Source organism: Chrysemys picta, chromosome 13 (genome assembly GCF_011386835.1).
Source record: "Chrysemys picta bellii isolate R12L10 chromosome 13, ASM1138683v2, whole genome shotgun sequence".
NCBI classification, from domain to species: domain Eukaryota; kingdom Metazoa; phylum Chordata; order Testudines; family Emydidae; genus Chrysemys; species Chrysemys picta.
Window position 1 is genome coordinate 18084843 of NC_088803.1, and position 18779 is coordinate 18103621.

At 51.1% G+C, this 18779-nt stretch overlaps 1 protein-coding gene across 2 annotated transcripts; it reads left to right on the top strand.

Moving 5' to 3' along the window:
* The first annotated feature begins 733 nt into the window (after positions 1-733).
* Positions 734-3726, top strand: LOC101953855 (ribonuclease-like). Of its 2 annotated transcripts, XM_005284242.4 has the most exons (3): positions 772-830; positions 1610-1698; positions 2809-3726. In XM_005284242.4, exons 2-3 carry the CDS (start codon positions 1663-1665, stop codon positions 3271-3273), a joined length of 501 nt encoding a protein of 166 aa, XP_005284299.2. In that variant the 5' UTR covers positions 772-830; positions 1610-1662; the 3' UTR covers positions 3274-3726. The 2 variants fall into 2 exon arrangements, with proteins under 2 accessions (XP_042710820.1, XP_005284299.2); XM_042854886.2 differs by lacking the exon at positions 1610-1698 and having other exon boundaries at positions 734-830.
* The last annotated feature ends 15053 nt before the right edge of the window (positions 3727-18779 follow it).

Below are 18779 nucleotides of genomic sequence, written 5' to 3' on the forward strand. Positions count from 1 at the left end.
CGCCAACCAGACAGTCAATGGCCCAGTCAGTGGACATCTGGTCACCCTAATGCATACACATGTACTTTGTGCGCGCGCGCGCACACACACACACACACACACTGCACAGACACACGCCTGCTCATATATACTCTGGCTCCGTCTCTCTCTCTCTTGCTCTCTCTCTCACACGCACACTGCAGGACTGGGACACACACCCAAGAGAGACAACCGCGCCCCTGCAGCCCTCGCCCTTTCACCAGGCCCTGGGGCACAGGTGGCACCAGGAGGGCAGGACTAGCTCCTACTGGCTCTGCTGGGCATGGGCGTCTCTAGCAGCCAGGCCTGCCCTTCCCCTGGCTGGGAACCTGGGCAGGGACTGACTGGGGCAGAGGGTTGTGGTTATGGGGTACCAGGGCATCAGTAAGAGGGTAGATTCACTGGGGCACCAGACCCGTGCGGTTAGAGGGTCCGGGAGCCAGGACTTATGTGTTCTGTTCCTGGCTCTGGGAGGGGAGTGGGGTCTAGTGGTAAGAGCAGGGGGACTGGGAGCCAGGACTTCTGGGTTCCATTTCCATTCTTGGAGAAACCTTGGGTTGAGGATCACAGGGGCAGGAGCACCAGGCACTGGGGCTGGTGGGTTCTGAGTGTCAGAGGACCCTGCCCTGTGCCCACTTCCCCCCTAATTCCCTGCCCCACTGAGCATCTCTGGGCCCTTCAGTGGGAGGAGCTGCCTCACCCCAACTGCCCAGTCAGACTCTATATAAGGACACCCAAAGGGGAAGGAGACTCAGGGACTCTCAGCTCTGCCAGCAGCTGGATCCATATCTGATGGGAGCCCCAGGACTCAGGTGAGCTGAGAACAGACCCTCCCCGTGGGGAAATGCAGAGTGAGGGTGTGATGGGATACCCTTGGGGTGCAGCCTGGGACCGAGATGCAGCCTGGGACTGTGCCCCCGAACTCTCCCCAGCCTGGGCTGTCTCTCATAATGCTTTGCTAGTGACCAGCAGCAAGCCCCTCCAGGCACTGTGATCACTCAGCACAACTGCATGTGGAGTCCCACACCCAGCTAGATTGCATGAATGCTCCCAGAGCCACTCATGAATCACACAGAGAATGGCACCAGCCAAATCGCCCCAGTTCCCAGCACTATACCCCAGGAATATACCGTCTTGCACTGCTCAAGATGGGCAGTGCAAATTTATTAATTGGTTCACCACTTCAACAATGGAAAGTGGACATACACCAAACCTAAGCAGATTTGCCCCACACTTCATACAAACTCACTGGTAAAGATAAACAATTAAACAAATGTATTGACTATAAAACTTAGATTTTAAGTGATATTAAGTGACAGGCAAAAAGTCAGAGTTAGTTACCAAAAGAAATAAAATATAAGCACGCAGTCTAAACTCTCAACCCTATTACACTGGGCAGCAACTAGATTAGGCAGTTTTTCTCGCCCCACTGGATATTGCAGTCCTTAATATACAGGTTTGTTCCTTAAACCTGGGCCAATCTCCTGTGTCGGAGTCTTGTCTTCTTTTCAGTGTCTTGGTTGCTTGCAGCTGAGGTGGGGGCAGGAGAAGGGCCCAGTATGTGTCCACTCTGTCTGTTTTATACTCTCAGTCCATGTGCACAAGTCCAGGCATGTCTGGGGGCATTGCTGAGTCTCTCCAAGCATGGTTGAGCAACTCCTCTGGTGTGGTCTTGTGCAGGTCAGTCATTGCATCGTAGCTCCCTTGCTTGACAATGGCTGTTAATGGGTTGTTTGACACCCCACCCGGGTGTTGGTTACTTTCCTTGCTGTTGTCTCTGTCTTTCTCTTGCTGATATCTGGCTGATTCCCCAATTTACAGCATGTTTTAGTGACCACCATACAACACAGTTCTCATAACTTCATTTGTATTAATGATACACATATATGGATAGAGAAATGACTTTCAGCAGATCATAACCTTTCCCCTGATACCTTACAAGGCATGCTTTATATGTAAGATCATGATTATATGAAAGTGAGGAATATGGTGGTTACAGTACGCTCCCCCAAGGTATAGAATGTCACAGGGTCACTACGGATTGACCCCGGGGGGCTGGGAGCAAAATCCGGCTTGGGCCATATCGCACTCGGGGGTGACTCCAGATTGACCCTGGGGACTGAGTTCAGAAACCTGGCAAGACAGTGAAAGGAACATGGGGGGACACTGGGAGTCTGGACACTTATGTCCATGGGAGTTGGGCACCCCCGAGGGAGCTGAAAACTCCAATGTAAACTTCTCTCTGCTCAGTTTTCCCACCTGTTATGGGGGAAGAAGAACCCTTTCCTTCCCTGCTTCCTGCGCAGCATGAGCTCTGCCTGCATTTCCTTCTCTGTCTGTGACACTACAAGCAGAAAGGGGCACTGATCTCGGTCGGGGTCTGGGCAGCACCTGGCACAACGGGGCCCTGATCTCAGTAGGGGTCTGTGCATTGCCCAGAACAATGGGGCCGTGACATTGGTTGGGGTCTGGGAAGCGCCCAGCACAACAGGGCTCTGATCTCAGTCGGGGTCTGTGCAGCGCCTGGCACAATGGGGGCTTGATCGCGGTTGGGGTCTGCGTAGCGTCCGGAACAACGGGGCTCTGATCTCGGTCGTGGTCTGGGCAGCGCCTGGCACAATGAGGGCCCTGATCTCAGACAGGGTACTACATGGGCCTGATCTCAGACAGGGTAATGAGCATTTAGGGGTAGAATGGCCTGGCAGGGGGAGGGGTTTGGGCTCAGGATATTCCATGGAGGAGGAAGATCCCCACACAGTCTCCATCCATCTCCCCCACTCCCCACTGCAGGTGGATCCAGTGACAGACATGGCCATGGCCCTGAGGGGACCCTACCCTTTGCTCTTCCTGACACTTGTCCTGCTGGTAACCTGCCTGGCCCAGATCATCAGACCACCTGACAGCTACCAAAACTTTGTGAGCGAACACGTTGATTTCCCCAAGACCAGATCCCCCAATGGCCAGAGCTACTGCGACCACATCATGCGGCTCCTGAGCCAGAACATGGCTGCCTGCAAACTCACCCACACCTTCATCCACGCCTCCACCAACCGGCTCCGGGCCATCTGCACCAGCAGAGGGAGATGCAACCAATACAATGAATGTAACAGCAACACAGCCTACCCCCTCACCACCTGCTGGCTGGACAGCCCTCCCCGCCCACCGAGCTGTGTCTACAGGGGAATACCCCAGATCCGCAGGATCCGTGTGGTCTGTAACTGGGGACTGCCTGTGCGCTTCCTCAGAGTCCTGTAGAGCCCAGGTGCTGGCCATGGGCTGGGAGGTGGGGGTCCCCTGCTCCCCCTTTTGCTTCTGCTGTTGGGGGCTCTCCTGCCCCAACCCTGACCTTCCTCGACAGTGCCTGCCATGCAACTCCACAGGGACATTCAGCGTCTCCTCTCATCCCACGGGCTGGCAGCTTGGGGCCTTCAGGTGTGGGGGGGTTCCCACGCTGGGTGCCCGGTTCCCATCCACATGATTGAAAATCCAGGCCCCCAGCTCCCCTGACTGGCACTGAGACCCTCAGCCTGGGCCCAGCGCCCGCCTCGCTGGGTGCCCATTACACAATACAGCCGCCCCCTCCCACCCTGCATCCATTGGGTATCGGGGGCATGTTGTGGGGAGAAGATTGTCCCAGGCGGGGACCTGGAAGCTGTCACTGAGCTTTGTTTCATCGCTGCTTCTTGCAATAAAACACTTTCCTGATAATGCTGAACCAGTCGGTGTGTTTCGGGGGCTGGGGCATTTTCAGGGTCTCAGTGGGGCCTATTCACCCTGCTGAGCCTGATGCTGAGCTGTGGGGTGTGAAGTGAAGGAAAAGCTCCAGAAAGAAACAAAACCTGCAGGGTGAGGGGTGCCCTGTTTAGGGTATGGACAATGGGGCCAGGGGGCATCACTGGGGGCCTGAGATACACCCTGATCCTTCCCCAAGGAGACAAACCTCAGGTTGGCCTGTCTTTGGAAGGAGGGTCCCAGCCAGCCTGGCTGGACATTACTGCAAAGGCTGCGGGTGGGAAACTTCCTTAGCCAGAAAGGTGTCCTCTTTGCTCACTCTCAGCTCTTCCAGGTGGGCTCTGCACCCAGTGGGCATCCTGCCCTGACATTTCCTTTTGCCTCCCCTAGCTCTTATGCACCTTGGGTGGAAAATTTTCCTACCTAAAGACAGACACCCTGCAGCCCCGTCCCTTCTCCGATTTCCCCAGCCTCAGTGCATGGGCCCCAGGGTTGTGAAAGCTTCTTCTGTGTGTGTGTGGAGGATCTTCCCAACCGTCACAGTGACAGCCATCTACCCCAGACCACAAGGGGCCAGAGGGGATTGTGTCTGATGCCTGTGACATCCCAACCACCAACCAACACCCGGCGAGACAGCAGGACTAGGCAGCATGGGACGGGCCCTTGGGCCTCACTCTCTGCCCGGGATGGGCTGGGTCCAGTCAAGACTGAGGGGGTTGTGGGCAGCCCCAGTAGGGCCAGATCTGGGCCTGTTGACGTCACTAGGCATCACCCTAGGTAACTCGGGAGGGTGGAAAATCACAAGTGTCAATGAAGCCTTCCTGCACTAGGCCTAAGTGAACCAAACTCCTTCCATGTTTAAACTCTAATCAACCTCAAAAGCCAGGTGCAATTGGAATATGTAAGCAACCAGTTATCTGTGTGCAACCCCCTGCTCACACCGGTATCAAGCGGTAATAATGAAGCCTACATGTTTCTGGCTGAAGGGAAAAAGGACAAGATAACGGTTTAAAGACGTTACTAACAAGCTAGGCTTATAGCTGCCAAGAATGACTTAACTGCTTAAATGTAATTGCTATTTGCTTAGTAACTATTACCAGGGATGGGAGGGGTAGAGGGAGGAATGGGGGGGAGAAAGGGAGGGCTAGAGGGGGAAGGGGGGGGATGAGGTTTAACTGCAAAATGTATAAAAGAAGAAAAGCTGTTTCTGTTGGTGTGCTTGATTTGAGACGTGCCAGTCTCCTTGCACCGCTTTGAGATCTTGTCATAACTATATGGGGAAGGGTGTAACAGCTCTCCTGTGTACAGCACTATAAAATCCCTCCTGGCCAGAGACTCCAAAATCCTTTTACCTGTAAAGGGTTAAGAAGCTCAGGTAACCTGGCTGACACCTAACCCAAAGGACCAATAAGGGGACAAGATACTTTCAAATCTTGGGGGGGGGGGGGAAGGTTTGTGTTTGTGCTCTTTGTTTGGGAAGTCGTTCGCTCTTGGGACTGAGAGGGACCAGACATCAATCCAGGTTCTCCACATCTTTCTAAACAAGTCTCTCATATTTCAAACTTGTAAGTAAACAGCCAGGCAAGGCGTGTTAGTTTTACTTTGTTTTCTCAACTTGTAAATGTACCTTTTACTAGAGTGTTTATCTCTGTTTGCTGTACTTTGAACCTGATGCTAGAGGGGGGTCCTCTGAGCTCTTTAAGTTTGATTACCCTGTAAAGTTATTTTCCATCCTGAGTTTAGAGAGGGGATTTTTACCTTTTTTCTTTAATTAAAAGCCTTCTTTTTAAGAACCTGATTGATTTTTCCTTGTTTTTAGATCTAAGGGAATTGGATCTTGATCCACCAGGAGTTGGTGGGAGGAAGGAGGGGGGATGGTTAATTTCTCCTTGTTTTAAGTTCCAAGGGGTTTGGATCTGTATTCACCAGGGAATTGGTGAAGAGTTTCTCAAGGCTTCCCAGGGAACGGAATCCACTTGGGAATGGTGGCAGTGGACCAGATCTAAGCTGGTAGTTAAGCTTAGAAGTTTTCATGCAGGCCCCCACATTTGTACCCTAAAGTTCAGAGTGGGGAAGCAGCCTTGACATGTTGGCAGAGCGGTGGGATTCATTTTAAACCCAAAAGCCAGTAAGATTTTTTTTCCCTTCTAGCTGCTTGGAAAGCAGAGCTAAAGGTAGATGCATATCTTATCTCTCCTTGCCTGAAGGCAGAGGTGTTAAGTTTTTTTAACAAGGGTCTTTGTTAAGAGAAGGGGTCAATCAATGAGCAAACAGCTGGTAAAAGGAATTTACAAGCTGAATTGTTTTTTTTTTCTTTCTACCTCTCCGGGATAGCTAGTTAGAAAGTCTGTTACCTCAGCAGCAGCCTGAGCTGAGTGCATCCCAGTTTTAGTCAACTGCAGAGGGGTGTGGCCCAGCACAAGAAAACAGGAAAATGACTACCAAAGAAGTAGCTAACAAAATAGAACTGGCCAAACTAGAAGCAGAAGAAAATGAGAAAAAACATCAAAGACTGCTTCAATTAAAAAAACTCAAGCAAAAAGCTGAAGAAAAAGCCAAAGAGTAGGCCCACAAGAGAGCTATGGAGCTGAGAGAAAAAGAAATGGAGCATGAAATGAAATTAGCACGGGCTAGGCCGGGTACACCAGCCAATCCTAGCAACCCCTCTCCAGGTACCCCTTCCCATCCCAGAAAATTCCCCACCTACAAGGCAGGCGATGATACTGAGGCCTTCTTAGAAAATTTTGAAAGGCCCTGCCTTGGATACAGCATCACTCCAGACCAGTACATGGTAGAGCTGAGGCCACAGCTCAGTGGACCCTTAGCATAGGTGGCGGCTGAAATGCCTAAGGAACACATGGACAGTTATGAACTTTTTAAAAACAAGGTCAGAATCAGAATGGGACTAACACCCGAGCATGCCCGTCGGCGGTTCAGAGCCCTAAGGTGGAAACCCGATGTGTCATTTACCCGGCATTCCTACCACATTGACAAAAATTGTGATGCCTGGGTATCAGGAGCAAATGTTAAATCTCTGGAAGATCTGGTTTCCCTAGTAAAAATGGAGCAGTTTTTAGAGGGTGTTCCTGAGGAAATAGAAAGGTACATCCTAGATAGGAAGCCCAAAACTGTAACCGAGGCGGGGGAGATTGGAGCCAAATTGGTGGAGGTGGCAGAAAAGAAAAAAACTAGTAGCAGTTGGAGTGAATATCAGAAGGAGCAAGCCGAAACAAAACCTTACCACCGGGGACAACCCAAGGCCCCACCCACATCCCAAGGGAAACCCCAGACGCCTTCTCACCCCACCACACCAGTCTCCACCAACCAACATCGCCCCGGTGATACCTTATCAGGGCGATGTTTTAAATGTAATGAACTGGGACATATAAAGGCTCACTGCCCCAAGAACCCCAACCGATTACAGTTCATTACACCACAATCACACCAAAGATCCCCAGACCCAGATGCCTCTCTCATACCCTCGGAGCGAAGGGAAACCTTGAGAGTGGGCGGAAAGAAGGTTATCACTTGGAGGGACACTGGGGCACAAGTGTCAACTATCCACCAATCCCTAGTGGACCCCAAACTCATCAACGCGGAGGCTCCAGTGACAATTCAACCCTTCGTGTCACAGTCTGTAACTTTGCCTACAGCCAAGTTGCATGTCCAGTACAAGGGCTGGTCAGGAATGTGGACTTTTGCAGTCTATGACAATTATCCCATCCCCATGCTGCTGGGGGAGGACTTGGCCAACCATGTGAAGCTAGCCAAGAGGATGGGAATAGTCACCCACAGCCAGGCTAAGCCAGCTTCACCCCCATCCCTGTTCCTGAGCTGTCCACCAGGGCCCTGTCTGTGTTACCAGAGACCCAGACAAAGGTGGTGGAACCAGATCCCCTGCCAACAACTGCAACAGCCATAGTGGATCCAATCCCAGAGACCCAGACAAAGCCAGTCCCAGAACCGGAACTGGCAACGCAACCAGCACCAGAACCATTGCCAGCACTGAGTCCAGCGCTGGCAAACCCGTCTACAACTCCAATGCCAGAGGGCACCAGCGAGCCTGAACTGGCGGAAGCAGCAGATAACCCTACCCAAAAGGCTCAGCTAGAGCCTGAAATACAACATAGTGCACCAGCGGACAGCGGTTCACAGTCAACGGAAACAGCCCCAGCACCTGCATTGCTTCCAGAGGGACCAAGCCCCAGTCCACAGTCCAAGGAGGAACTGATGTCTCCAGCATCAAGGGAACAGTTCCAGGCCGAGCAGGAAGCAGATGACAGCCTTCAGAAAGCTTGGGCGGCGGCACGGAGCACCCCACCGCCTCTCAGCTCTTCTAACCGATCCTGGTTTGTTGTAGAACAAGGACTTTTATACAAGGAGACTCTTTCTGGTGGGCACCAGAAAGACTGGCATCCTCAAAGACAGTTGGTAGTTCCCACTAAGTATCGGGTAAAGCTCTTGAGCTTAGCCCATGATCATCCCAGTGGCCATTCTGGGGTGAACAGAACCAAAGACTGGTTGGGGAAGTCCTTCCACTGGGAGGGAATGGGCAAGGATGTTGCTAATTATGTCCGGTCTTGTGAGGTGTGCCAACGAGTGGGAAAGCCGCAAGACCAGGTTAAAGCCCCTCTCCAGCCACTACCCATAATTGAAGTCCCATTTCAGCGAGTAGCTGTGGATATTCTGGGTCCTTTCCCAAAGAAGACACCCAGAAGAAAGCAGTACATACTGACTTTCATGGATTTTGCTATCTGATGGCCGGAAGCAGTACCCTTAAGCAACACCAGGGCTAAAAGTGTGTGCCAGGCATTAGCAGACATTTTTGCCAGGGTAGGTTGGCCCTCCGACATCCTTACAGATTCGGGAACTAATTTCCTGGCAGGGACCATGAAAAACCTGTGGGAAGCTCATGGGGTGAATCACTTGGTTGCCACTCCTTATCACCATCAAACCAATGGCCTGGTGAAGAAGTTTAATGGAACTTTGGGGGCCCTGGCACATAAATTCGTAAATGAACACTCCAATGATTGGGACCTAGTGTTACAGCAGTTGCTTTTTGCCTACAGGGCTGTACCACATCCCAGTTTAGGGTTTTCACCATTTGAACTTGTGTATGGCCGTGAGGTTAAGGGGCCATTACAGTTGGTTAGGCAGCAATGGGAGGGGTTTACGCCTTCTCCAGGAACTAACATTCTAGACTTTGTAAGAAACCTACAAAGCACCCTCCGACACTCCTTAGCCCTTGCTAAAGAAAACCTAAAGGATGCTCAGGAAGAGCAAAAGGCCTGGTATGATAAACATTCCAGAGAATGGTCCTTCAAAGTAGGAGACCAAGTCATGGTCTTAAAGGCGCTCCAGGCCCATAAAATGGAAGCGTCGTGGGAAGGACCATTCACGGTCCAGGAGCGCCTAGGAGCTGTTAACTATCTCATAGCCTCCCCCACCTCCAACATAAAGCCTAAGGTATACCATGTTAATTCTCTTAAGCCCTTTTATTCCAGAGAATTAAACGTTTGCCAGTTTACAGCCCAGGAAACAGATGACGCGTAGTGGCCTAAAGGTGTTTACTACAAAGGAAAAAGGGATGGTGGCATGGAAGAGGTGAACCTCTCCGCGACCCTTGGACGTCTGCAGCGACAGCAGATCAAGGAGCTGTGCACAAGCTTTGCACCAATTTTCTCAGCCACTCCAGGACGGACTGAACGGGCATACCACTCCATTGACACAGGTAATGCTCACCCAATTAGAACCCCATCCTACTGGGAGTCACCTCATGCCCAAACTGCTATACAAAGGGAGATCCAGGACATGCTACAGATGGGTATTATCCACCCCTCTAATAGTGCATGGGCATCTCCAGTGGTTCTAGTTCCCAAACCAGATGGGGAAATACGCTTTTGCGTGGACTACCGTAAGCTAAATGCTGTAACTCGTCCTGACAACTATCCAATGCCACGCACAGATGAGCTATTGGAGAAATTGGGACATGCCCAATTCATCTCTACTTTAGACTTAACTAAAGGGTACTGGCAAGTACCACTAAATGAACCCGCTAAGGAAAGGTCAGCCTTCGTCACCCAGGCAGGGGTGTATGAATTCAATGTACTCCCTTTTGGGTTGCGAAATGCACCCGCCACCTTCCAAAAACTTGTAGATGGTCTCCTAGCGGGGTTGGGAGAATCTGTAGTTGCCTACCTCGATGATGTGGCCATTTTTTCTGATTCATGGACAGAACACCTGGAGCACCTGGAAAAAGTCTTCAAGCGCATTCGGCAGGCAGGACTAACTGTTAAGGCTAAAAAGTGTCAAATAGGCCAAAACAGAGTGACTTATCTGGGGCACCAGGTGGGTCAAGGAACTATAAATCCCCTACAGGCCAAAGTGGATGCTATCCAAAAGTGGCTGGTTCCAAAGTCAAAGAAACAGGTCCAATCCTTCTTAGGCTTGGCCAGATATTATAGGTGATTTGTACCACACTACAGCCAAATCGCTGCCCCGCTGACAGACCTAACCAGAAAGGAACAGCCAAATGCAGTCCAGTGGACTGATGAGGGTCAAAAGGCCTTTAACCAGCTTAAGGTGACACTCATGTCTGACCCTATGCTAAGGGCCCCAGACTTTGACAAACCATTCCTAGTAACCACAGATGCGTCCGAGCAGGGCGTAGGAGCAGTTTTAATGCAGGAAGGACCGGATCAAGAATTCCATCCTGTTGTGTTTCTCAGCAAGAAACTGTCTGAGAGGGAAAGCCACTGGTCAATCAGCGAAAAGGAATGCTACGCCATTGTGTACGCACTGGAAAATCTACGCCCATATGTTTGGGGACGGCGTTTCCAACTACAAACAGACCATGCTGCGCTACAGTGGCTTCATACCGCCAAGGGGAATAACAAAAAACTTCTTCGGTGGAGTTTAGCGCTCCAAGATTTTGATTTTGAAATACAACACATTTCAGGGGCTTCTAACAAAGTGGCTGATGCACTTTCCCGGGAAAGTTTCCCAGAATCAACTGGTTAAAAATTGTTCTTGGAATGTGGAACATATTGTTAGTTTTTATATAATCAGTAGTATGTCTAAAGGTGCATGTGTCTTAATAACTCTGTTTTCTCCTAGAGCTCCAGGAAGAAATCACAGCCAGTGTGGAACCAGCTGTCCAACACTATCTGTGATTTGGGGGGCGTGTCATAACTATAAAGGGAAGCGTAACAGCTCTCCTGTGTACAGTACTATAAAATCCCTCCTGGCCAGAGACTCCAAAATCCTTTTACCTGTAAAGGGTTAAGAAGCTCAGGTAACCTGGCTGGCATCTGACCAAAAGACCAATAAGTGGACAAGATACTTTCAAATCTTGGGGGGGTGGGGTGGAGGTTTTTTGTTTGTGCTCTTTGTTTGGGAAGTTGTTCGCTCTTGGGACTAAGAGGGACAAGACATCAATCCAGGCTCTGCAAATCTTTCTGAACAAGTCTCTCATATTTCAAACTTGTAAGTAAACAGCCAGGCAAGGCGTGTTAGTTTCTCTTTGTTTTCTCAACTTGTAAAGGTACCTTTTGCTAGAGTGTTTATCTCTGTTTGCTGTACTTTGAACCTAAGGCTATAGGGGGGGGGTCCTCTGAGCTCTTTAAGTTTGATTACCCTGTAAAGTTATTTTCCATCCTGACTTTACAGAGATGATTTTTACCTTTTTCTTTAATTAAAAGCCTTCTTTTTAAGAACCTGATTGATTTTTCCTTGTTTTTAGATACAAGGGGGTTGGATCTTGATCCACCAGGAGTTGATGGGAGGAAGGAGGGGGGGATGGTTAATTTCTCCTTGTTTTAAGATCCAAGTGGTTTGGATCTGTATTCACCAGGGAATTGGTGAAGAGTCTCTCAAGGCTACCCAAGGGAGGGAATTAGCTTTGGGAGTGGTGGCAGCGGACCAGATCTAAGCTGGTAGTTAAGCTTAGAAGTTTTCATGCAGGCCCCCACATTTGTACCCTAAAGTTCAAAGTGGGGAAGCAGCCTTGACAGGCCCCTTGTGGTCTGGGGCAGACGGCTGTCACTGTGATGGTTGGGACGATCCTCCACACACACACAGAGGAAGCTTTCACAACCCCGGGGCCCATGTGCTGAGGCTGTGGAAGTCGGAGAAGGGACAGGGCTGGGGGTGTCTGACTTTAGGAGGGAAAATTTTCCACCCAAGGCGCATAAGAGCTTGGGGAGGCAATAGGAAATGTCATGGCAGGATGCCCACTGGGTGCAGACCCCACCTGGTAGAGCTGAGAGTGAGTAAAGAGGACACGTTCCTGGCTAAGGAAGTTTCCCACTCGCAGCCTTTGCAGCGATGTCCAGCCAGGCTGGCTGGGACCCTCCTACCAAAGACAGGTCAAGCTGAGGATTGTCTCCTCAGGGAAGGATCAGGTGTGTCTCAATACCCCCATGACACCCCAATCCCCATTGTCCATACCCTAAACAGGACACCCCTCCCCCTGTGGGTTGTGTTTCTTCCTGGAGCTTTTCCTTGTGACTTCATACCCCACAGCTCAGCGACAGGTTCCACAATGCAAATAGGCACCATTGAGAGCCCTAAAATGCCCCCAGCCCCCCAAACACACCTGCATTGGCAGGAAATTGTTTTATTGCAAGATGCAGCAAGGAATTAAACTCAGTGAGAGCTTCCAAGGCCCCACCTCGGACAATCTTCTCCCCACAACATGCCCCCAATACCCAATGGATGAGAGGTGGGAGGGGGCGACTGTACTGTTTAATGGGCACGTAGTGAGGCGGGTGGTGGGCTCAGGCTGAGGGTCTCAGTGCCAGCCCGGGGGGAGTTGGGCTCCCGGATTTTCACTTGTGTGGATGAGAACTGGGCACCCAGAATGGGAAATCCCTCTGCAGGCCCCAAGCTGCCGGCCTGTGGGATAAGGGGAGAGGCTGAATGTCCCTGTGGAGACTCATAGCCGGCTTTGCCCAGGAGAGGCAGGGATGGGGCAGGAGAGCCCCCAGCAACAGAGGGCTGCACTGGAGTGAAAGGGGAAAGCAGGGGACCCCCTGCTTCCAGCCCATGGACAGCACCAGGGCTCTACAGGACTCTGATGAAGCGCACGGGCTGCTGCTGCCGGTTACAGCCCACACGGATCCTGCGGGTCCGGGATCTGGCCCTGTAGACACAGCACCCTGAGCGGGAGCCAGGCACCACCCGGCAGGTGGTGAGCTCGTAGAGTACTTTGCTGTCACAGTGCCAGATTGGGCTGCATCTCCCTCCCAGGACGCAGATGTCCTAGAGCTGGCTGGGCGGGAGTGTGGATGAAGGTGCTGGTGATTTTGCAGAAAGTGCAGATCAGACCCCAGTGCTGCATCATGGTGTCGCAGTAGCTCTGGTCGTTGAGGGCGCTGGTCTTGGGGAAATCAACATAATGTCTGAGGAACTGCTGGAAATGAATAACCTGACAGTGCTGACATTGTTATTGTTTTCACTTTGCACAACATAGCATGGATCTTAAAATAAATCACATACATTATACACAATACACTGTCACAGGGTATTATAATTTAGAATTTATTTTTCTGTGGGGAAGGGAAGCAGACCAGGTTGAGTTAAAAGAAGAACAGGAGGACTTGTGGCACCTTAGAGACTAACAAATTTATTAGAGCATAAGCTTTCGTGGACTACAGCCCACTTCTTCGGATGCATATAGAATGGAACATATATTGAGGAGATATATATACACACATACAGAGAGCATAAATAGGTGGGAGTTGTCTTACCACCTCTGAGAGGCCAATTAATTAAGAGAAAAAAAACTTTTGAAGTGATAATCAAGCTAGCCGAGTACAGACAGACAGTTAGATAACAAGTGTGAGAGATTCAATGTTTGTAATGGCTCAACCATTCCCAGTCCTTATTTAAACCGGAGTTGATTGTGTCTAGTTTGCATATCAATTCTAGCTCAGCAGTTTCTCGTTGGAGTCTGTTTTTGAAGTTTTTCTGTTGTAATATAGCCACCCGCAGGTCTGTCACTGAATGACCAGACAGGTTAAAGTGTTCTCCCACTGGTTTTTGAGTATTTTGATTCCTGATGTCAGATTTGTGTCCATTAATTCTTTTGCGTAGAGACTGTCCGGTTTGGCCAATGTACATGGCAGAGGGGCATTGCTGGCACATGATGGCATATATCACATGCTCTAATAAATTTGTTAGTCTCTAAGGTGCCACAAGTCCTCCTGTTCTTCTTTTTGCGGATACAGACTAACACGGCTGCTACTCTGAAACCTTTCAGGTTGAGTTAGTGGAGTATCTGGTTAGGTGGGGAAGGGAAGCAGACCGGGTTCGGTCAGTGGGGGTTCGGGTTTGGGTTTGGCTGGGGAGTGCAAGGGGAGTAGACCAGGTTCGGTCACTGGGAGGATCAGGTTTGGCTGGGGAGGGGAAGGGAAGCAGACCGGATTTGGTCAGTGATGGTTCGAGTTTGGTTGGGAGGAGAAGGAAACAGAATGGATTCAGGTCAGTGGGGGATTGGGTTTGTCTGGGGAGCGGAAGGGAAGCAGACAAAGTCAGTGGGGTATCGGGTTTGGTGGGGAGGGGAAGCAGACCGGGTTCAGTCAGTGGGGGTTCGGGTTTGGCTGGGGAGTACAAGGGGAGCAGTCTGCAGACCAGGTTCGGTCACTGGGAGGATCGGGTTTGGCTGGGGAGGGGAAGGGGAACAGACCGAGTCAGTGGGGTATCGGGTTAGGTGGGGAAGGGAAGCAGACTGGGTTCGGTCAGTGGGGGTGTCATAACTATAAAGGGAAGGGTAACAGCCCTCCTGTGTACAATACTATAATCTCTCCTGGCCAGAGACATCAAAATCCTTTTACCTGTAAAGGATTAGGAAGACCTGACCCAACGGACCAATAAGGGGACAAGATACTTTCAAATCTTGGTGTGGGGAAGGCTTTTGTTTGTGCTCTTTGTTTTGGGGGTTGTTCGCTCTTGGGACTAAGAGGGACCAGACATCAATTCATGCTCTCCAAATCTTCTGAACAAGTCTCTCATATTTCAAACTTGTAAGTAACAGCCAGGCAAGGCATGTTAGCTTTATCTTTGTTTTCTCAACTTGTAAATGTTCCTTTTTGCTAGGGGGATTACCTCTGTTTGCTGTAACGTTGAACCTAAGGCTAGAGGGGGTTCCTCTGGGCTCTTTGAATCTGATTACTCTGTAAAGTTATTTTCCATCCTGATTTCACAGAGATGATTTTTACCTTTCTTTCTTTAATTAAAAGCCTTCTTTTTAAGAACCTGATTGATTTTTCCCTGTGTTAAGATCCAAGGGGACTGGATCTGGACTCACCAGGTGGGGGGAAAGGGGAGGGGGGAATGATTAATTCCTCCTTGTTTTAAGATCCAAGGGGTTTGGATCAGTGTTCACCAGGGAATTGGTGGAGGAGTCTCTCAAGGCTACCCAGGGAGGGAAAGGTTTTGTTGGGGAAGACAGAGTTTCCCAAATAACTCATAAATCATTTGGGTGGTGGCAGCAAAAGCAGATCTAAGCTGGTAGTTAAGCTTAGAGGTTCTCATGCAAGTCCCCCACATGTGTACCCTAAAGTTCAGAGTGGGGAAGGAACCTTGACAGGGGGTTCAGGTTTGGCTGGGGAGTGCAAGGGGAACAGACCGGGTTCGGTCACTGGGAGGATCGGGTTTGGCTGGGGTGGGGAAGGGAAGCAGACTGGGTTGATTCAGTGCGGTATTGGGTTTGGTTGGGAGGGGAAGCAGACCGGGTTCGATCACTGGGAGGGTTGGGTTTGGCTGGGGAGGGGAAGGGAAGCAGACCGAGTCAGTGGGGTATCGGGTTAGGTGGGGAAGGGAAGCAGACCAGGTTCGGTCAGTGGGGATTCGGGTTTGGCTGGGGAGTGCAATGGGAGCAGACTGGGTTCGGGTGTGGAGGGGGGCTGCAGGCGGGGTAGGATTCAAAGAGCCGCAAGGTGAAATGGGCACTCTCCTCTCCAGTCCCTGGCATGCAGCAGCAGCGGGCCAAGTGCACTTGCAACAGGGCAATGGGAGCTTGTGGCCTGCTTTGCCTTCACGAGTCCGTGCTGCACCCAAACTGGGGAGTTGAATGCTGGGCTCTCGCTCCGGCAGGGGGGCGTGGGGCAGGAAGGACTGTGAAGGCAGAGAGTGCGCGGCCCTCACGCCAAAGCAGGGTCGGGAGGGTAGAAAGCTGGGATGCAGGGAGGTGGGTTAAAGCGGCTTAGCCGCCCCTCCACGCAAGAGAGCCCGCAGAGCTGCGAGCCGCAGCCTCCGTCCCTTCTCTCCCCAAGGAGCAGAGTCTCTGCCCTGGAAAACCTGCAGCCCGCCCTCCGAGGAGCTGCCATGTGCAAGCCGGCCCCGCTTGCACCACACTGACAGCACAGCTCAGCCCCAGCATGGGAGGGTTTTACACTTCCCGCTGCAAGCTGCTCCACTCTCCTTCTGGCTGCTGCTGTGCAATCTACAAGACAGAGGAGCTAGTACTGTAATAATGGACCTACCAACACAGCAATCTGTACAATTATTGATTCACAATCAAAGGACTTCGCTGGCTTTCTAAATGGCAGGAGTCGGAGAGCAACTGGGAGCGTGGTTCTTATCTTGTCCTCCCTACAGTCTGTGATCTAATCAAAGGACTTCGCTGGCTTTCTAAATGGCAGGAGACAGGAGTCGGAGAGCAATTAATTGGGAGCGTGATTCTTATCACCTCTGTATAGTCTGCGATCTAATCAAAGGACTTCCCTAATCGCTGGCTGTCTAAATGGCAGGAGAGCAATTCACTGGGAGTGTGGTTCTTATCTACATCCTCCCTACAGTCTGCATCTGCAACCTGCGTCTTGATTGCTATCTGGTCCTATTTTTAGGCACCGCTTTTCGGCGCCCCCCAAATCTTGGCGCCCTAGGTGGCCGCCTAGTTTGCCTAGTGCTTGCACCAGTCCTGGGTGGCGGTGACAGAAAAGAAAAAAACTAGTAGCAGTTGGAGCGAATATCAGAAGGGGCAACCCGAAACAAAACCCTACCACGGGGGGCAGCCCAAGGCCCCACCTACATCCCAAGGAAAACCCCAAACCCCTTATCATCCCACCACACCAGTCTCCAGTAACCCACCTCGCCCCAGTGACCAGTCCGCAGGGCGATGTTTTAAATGTAATGAGCTGGGACATATAAAGGCCAACTGTGCCAAGAACCCCAACAGATTGCAGTTCATTACACCAGAATCATACCAAAGGTCCCCAGACCCAGATGCCTCCCAGATACCCTCAGAGTGAAGGGAAACCATGAGTGTGGGTGGGAAGAAGGTTATCGCATGGAGGGACACTGGAGCACAAGTGTCAGCTATCCACCAATCCTTAGTGGACCCCAAATTCATTCAACCCAGAGGCCCCGGTGATGATTCAACCCTTCATGTCAAACTCTTTAAACTTGCCTACAGACAAGTTGCCTGTCCAGTACAAGGGCTGGTCAGGAATGTGGACTTTTGCAGTCTATGATGATTATCCCATTCCCATGCTGCTGGGGGAAGACTTGGCCAACCATGTGAAGCTAGCCAAGAGGGTGGGAATGGTCACCCGCAGCCAGGCTAAGCAAGCCTTCGCACCTAGCTCTGTCCCTGAGCCTTCTACAAGGGCCCAGTCTGTGTTACCCGAGACCCAGACTGAGGTGATGGAACTGGACCCCATGCCAATGTCTGTGGCAGCAGTAGTGGATCCAGTCGCAGAGACCCAGACAGAGCCGGTCCCAGAACCGGAACTGGCGGAGCAACCAGCACCAGCACCATTGCCAGCACTGAGTCCAGCACTTGCAAACCCGTCTACAACTCCAACGCCAGAGGGCACCAGCAAGCCTGCACTGGCAGCAGCAGATAACCCTACGCAAGAGACTCAGCAAGAGCCTGAAATACAAGATACTGCACCAGCAGAGAGCAGTTCACAGTCCACGGAAACAGCCCCATCACCTACATCCCTTCCAGAGGGACCAAGCCCAAGTCCACAATCCAAGGAGGAACTGATGCTTCCAGCATCAAGGGAACAGTTCCAGACCAAGCAGGAAGCAGATGACAGTCTCCAGAGAGCTTGGACAGCGGCATGGAGCAACCCACCGCCTCTCAGCTCTTCTAATCAATCCAGAGAATTAAAGGTTTGTCAGTTTACAGCCCAGGGAGGAGATGACGCTGAGTGGCCTGAAGGTGTCTGCTATGAAGGAAAAAGTGACGGTGGCATGGAAGAGGTGAACCTGTCCATGACCCTTGGACGTATGCAGCAACAGCAGATCAAGGAGCTGTGCACTAGCTTCGCGCCGATGTTCTCAGCCACCCCAGGATGGACCGAACGGGCATACCACTCCATTGACACAGGTAATGCTCACCCAATTAGAGCCCAACCTTACTGGGTGTCTCCTCAAGCCAAAACTATTATAGAACGGGAGATCCAGGACATGCTACAGATGGATATAATCCGCCCCTCTAACAGTGCATGGGTATCTCCAGTGGTTCTAGTTCCCAAACCAGATGGGGAGATACGCTTTTGCTTGGACTATTGTAAACTAAATGCTGTAACTCACCCAGACAACTATCCAATGCCACGCACAGATGAGCTATTGGAGAAACTGGGACGTGCCCAGTTCATCTCTACCTTAGACTTAACCAAGGGCACTGGCAAGTACCGCTAGATGAACCCGCCAAGGAAAGGTCAGCCTTCATCACCCATGCAGGTATGTATGAATTTAATGTGCTCCCTTTCGGGCTGCAAAAGGCACCTGCCACCTTCCAAAAACTTGTAGATGGTCTCCTAGCGGGATTGGGAGAATCTGCCGTCGCCTACCTTGACGATGTGGCCATCTTTTCTGATTCATGGGCAGAACACCTGGAGCATCTACAAAAAGTCTTCAAGCGCATAATGGAGGCAGGACTAACTGTTAAGGCTAAAAAGTGTCAAATAGGCCTAAACAGAGTGACTTCCCTGGGACACCAGGTGGGTCAAGAAACTATCAAACCCCTACAGGCCAAAGTGGATGCTATCCAAAAGTGGCCTGTCCCAATGTCAAAG